The sequence below is a fragment of the Sinocyclocheilus grahami genome, unplaced genomic scaffold (genome assembly GCF_001515645.1).
Source record: "Sinocyclocheilus grahami isolate Dianchi unplaced genomic scaffold, SAMN03320097.WGS_v1.1 scaffold143.1, whole genome shotgun sequence".
Taxonomy (NCBI): Eukaryota; Metazoa; Chordata; class Actinopteri; order Cypriniformes; family Cyprinidae; genus Sinocyclocheilus; species Sinocyclocheilus grahami.
Window position 1 is genome coordinate 360,155 of NW_015505322.1, and position 3,642 is coordinate 363,796.

Genomic DNA, 3,642 nt, shown 5'->3' on the forward strand with positions numbered 1-3,642 from the left:
GTGTGTATATATATATATATATATATATATATATATATATATATATATATATAATGCTTGTAAGTAGGGAGTATGTTCTTCATATATGTTTTGATTAGCTGTGAATGTGTGCCGTCACACTGTATGTTTGCTGTCAGTGTAGACAGACAAATTACTTGCTGCTGAAAAAGTATTACGACTGGTTAAGACAGTGTGAGCTTCAAAGCTTACAGCCAAGAAGCTTGGTCTGTCATTGGCTTGAGTGCTGCGTAATAGGGCTCTGTCTTGTTACGCTGTTGTGGAGATGTTTGTTAAAGTGGGCCTTTGTGAGAGGGAAGCCCCTCTCTAGCAAACAGACGTCACCAAGGCAACTATTGAAAGCAAGAGATGCTCACAGAGAACGAGGGAGGGGAGCATGTGTGTGTTAGACCACATACTAAACCGTTGTAGAAGAGCCAAGGCTGTGTGTGTCATTCCTTCAGTATAGTAATTTCCCTTTTGTATGTTTAAAAAGGCCATGCTTGCATCAGCGTCAGTGGGTTTATTTGGAAATCACACAAATTCCCGTCCAGACATCCATGACAATTCTCTTTATATCATTGACTTGACATGGTCTTTCTGCACTAGTATTTTTTAGTTTTCATCATTTCTTTCCATCTGCTCCTCTAATTCTTCTTTCTTTCTCTTCTTTACTTACATGTGTCATGTATGTGTGTGCGTGTGAACAGCGATGACCCTATTGTCGCTCTGTGTCAGACGTGTCTTGAGAAAGGCTGCCGCTCTGTTGCATCCAAGACGAAGGTTGCCAAGAACGAACTGGCCAGTTGCCGAGAACGTTTCTCTGGTGAACGGCGGCGTTTTGTGACATTTGGGGGTGTGACAGAGATGGAGAGTACTTCCTGGAAAGAGGAGGAGGAGGATGAGGAAGGGGGAGAGGGACAGGGGGACGAGGCAGAGACGCTTCGATATCTCCTCTCGATGGCACCTGTTGCTGTGCCCACCATAGGGCTGGGCTCCATACTGACAAAGAGAGCGGTTGGCAGGTAGGGAGAGAAAGAAAGGCAGGAGGAGAAAGATACATGTGCAAGAAATACATGCTTGTCACATATTGTTTCCCTGAGGGTCATTGATAATATAGTAGTATAATATATATTGTAAAATAATATTAATTATATATGTAATACTTAATATATATTACACTTAAACTATACACTTTGACTATTTTTTCAGCGCAACCATTAGTATTTTTGCTACTTTAAGACTTCTGTGTAAATTGCATGGAGAATGAATAAGTATTGAATATGTAATAATATAAAAATGTAAAATATATAAAAAATATATAAAATCATTTAATATATTATATACAAATAAATTATGTATATTATATATAAGTTATATTATTTTATAAAATACTGTATAAAAATATGTAAAATAAAAAAGGTAATTGTGAGATAAAGTTTAAAATAAAATAAAAAATCAATTCTAAGATATAGCCTGAATTTGTATTTAAAATATAAATTTGCTTATTGTTTAGTATATTCCAACTAGATTGATATAATTTTTTGCCTAGTGCTTAAGGTGTGTTCATGCCATGTTGGAAATATCGTAATTGAGATTCCAAATTTTAAAAAAGAATTGTTCACATCCTCCGAAAACTCATAATTACAACTTGTAAATTCTCAACTTTTTGAGAGCTCTGACTCGTACCACATGTCTGCCACAACATCAGCGGCGGTTAGCATGATGCTAACAACTGTAGCAGTCATGAATAACTGCTCTTATTTGGGCTATTTAGGAGGGAAATTAGCTGTGTATGGCTTGTAGTGAGGCTGTTAGCATGATGTTAACAACTATAGCACCCACAAATTACATTAAAACTGCACCTTTTTGTCCTGTTTAGGAGAGAAATTAGCTGTGAATGCCTTACAGTGGTGGTTTGGACTGACATATCTGACTGTCTGACTCTGAAGAAACAAGAAAAAGATGAAATATGCATTTGTGCTTGTTTAAGAAAGTAATAAATTGTTTTGTAGTTTTGAGTAACTGCATTGCAGTTGCTTTGGTTCCCACTGGACTGCATCTTTCCTTGCCTGTATCTGCGTTCTCTGTCCTTCCCTCTCATTTTTTTTCTTTTCTGTCTCTGACTCATTGTTTCTCTCTTTCCTTCCACTCCTCATACATTATGAACTAACTTACTCAGTGGAGATGCAAACCCTGAGCCTGCTCCTATCGTGCCCCCTGAACCTCTGAACCCTGTCATGTTTGACCTTAAACGGCCTTTGGCCTCCACCGAGCACAGGGTGCTGGAGGAGGAACTGGCTGAGAAAGCGAAGGATGAGAGGGAGGATGATGAAGAGGATGAAGAAGAAGAGAGGCAACCGGATACAGAAAAGGATGACATGCTAGCTCGTAGAACAGGAGCATTTCAGAAGCCAGCAAATGGGACTTCATATAACAGATTCCTCCCACAGCCGGGTTCCAAGAGAGACGGTGCTACAGTGGCTTCCTTAGCCCAGAAAGGAAGTATTCAGATGAGCACGAGTGGAGACGGAGACTTCCAATACCTGGAAAGAGTCATAAAGACAAAGAGAACCAAAATTGGACAGAGGTGGGACAAGAAAGACTAACTGGAAGTCTGTCATTTCTTTTTGTTGATAATGTATGAGTCTAACATGCTCTGTGTTGTGGTGGGGGAAAAAAATACTTTTGAGCATTTTTTTTTTTGAGCAAAAATATAGATAATGAAAGAAGCACAGATATCTAGAAAACAAAATGCTTAAGCCAGTAAACAACCTCCCAGTTTGCGATAGCAACCACTCAGAACACTGTAGCAATGAGCTAACAATCACTCAAAACATCTTACAGAACAGTTTATTTTTGAATGTATGAGTGAATGTATGTGTGCATTCGTTTTTAACCTGTTTGCATTACTTTTTCCTTAGAGAGTATTGCACAAACTGAGTTTCTTTTGTCAAGTTAGTTATCAGCATATGCTGTTTTGACAGAAATGAACCAGTCGACCAAGTACCAAAGACACCCGTTCCAGTTGCTGTAGTAACAGAAAAGTGCCCTGACATTGTACGCTTGTCTGCAACTAACGCCAATCGCTCTGGCATTTACAATGATGATGATGAATGTGGGGATGACGATCAACTACCAGATTTTGAGAAGGATGACATGCTTGCACGAAGGACTGGATCTTACCTAAATCCAAGTGCAGGACAGGCTTTTAATGCCTTTCTGCCCAAACCTGGTGCTGTCAAACATAAAATCATCCCTTTCAGTGAATCGCAGTCACACCTCAAGCCTAGAGAGCAAGAGACAGCCCCATCTCTGGACAGGTTAGGATCCTCTGGGAATGAAGCGCTTGCCTATGAATGCTCTGAATGCTGCTTTTGTGGTGTCAGTGCAAAGGAGAATTATTAACATGCGCCTTTTTAGATATGGTTTTGAACTTGCTGTGTGCAGTTGATTTTCACGGTACAGAGAAGAGATGAATGTCTTGTGCATCAATGATTTTTGGTGGTTATTGCCTGTTTACTAATATGTGTGGCTGGCTTGGTGTTTCTTCACAAAAAATTAATTATTCTCCTTGTTTCTAGTCTTTGATTGATTTATCTCTCTCTCTCTCTCTCTCTCTCTCTCTCTCTCTCTCTCTTTTGT

General features: G+C 39.2%; 1 protein-coding gene across 1 annotated transcript in view; it reads left to right on the forward strand.

The window, feature by feature from the left end:
- limch1a (LIM and calponin homology domains 1a) overlaps positions 1-3,642 on the forward strand; it is a 54,510-nt gene that overhangs the window by 27,091 nt on the left and 23,777 nt on the right. Inside the window, exons 13-15 of the mRNA XM_016280702.1 lie at positions 708-1,022; positions 2,180-2,587; positions 2,985-3,320. Coding sequence (XP_016136188.1) covers positions 708-1,022; positions 2,180-2,587; positions 2,985-3,320 — 1,059 coding nt within the window. The remainder of the gene's footprint in view (positions 1-707; positions 1,023-2,179; positions 2,588-2,984; positions 3,321-3,642) is intronic.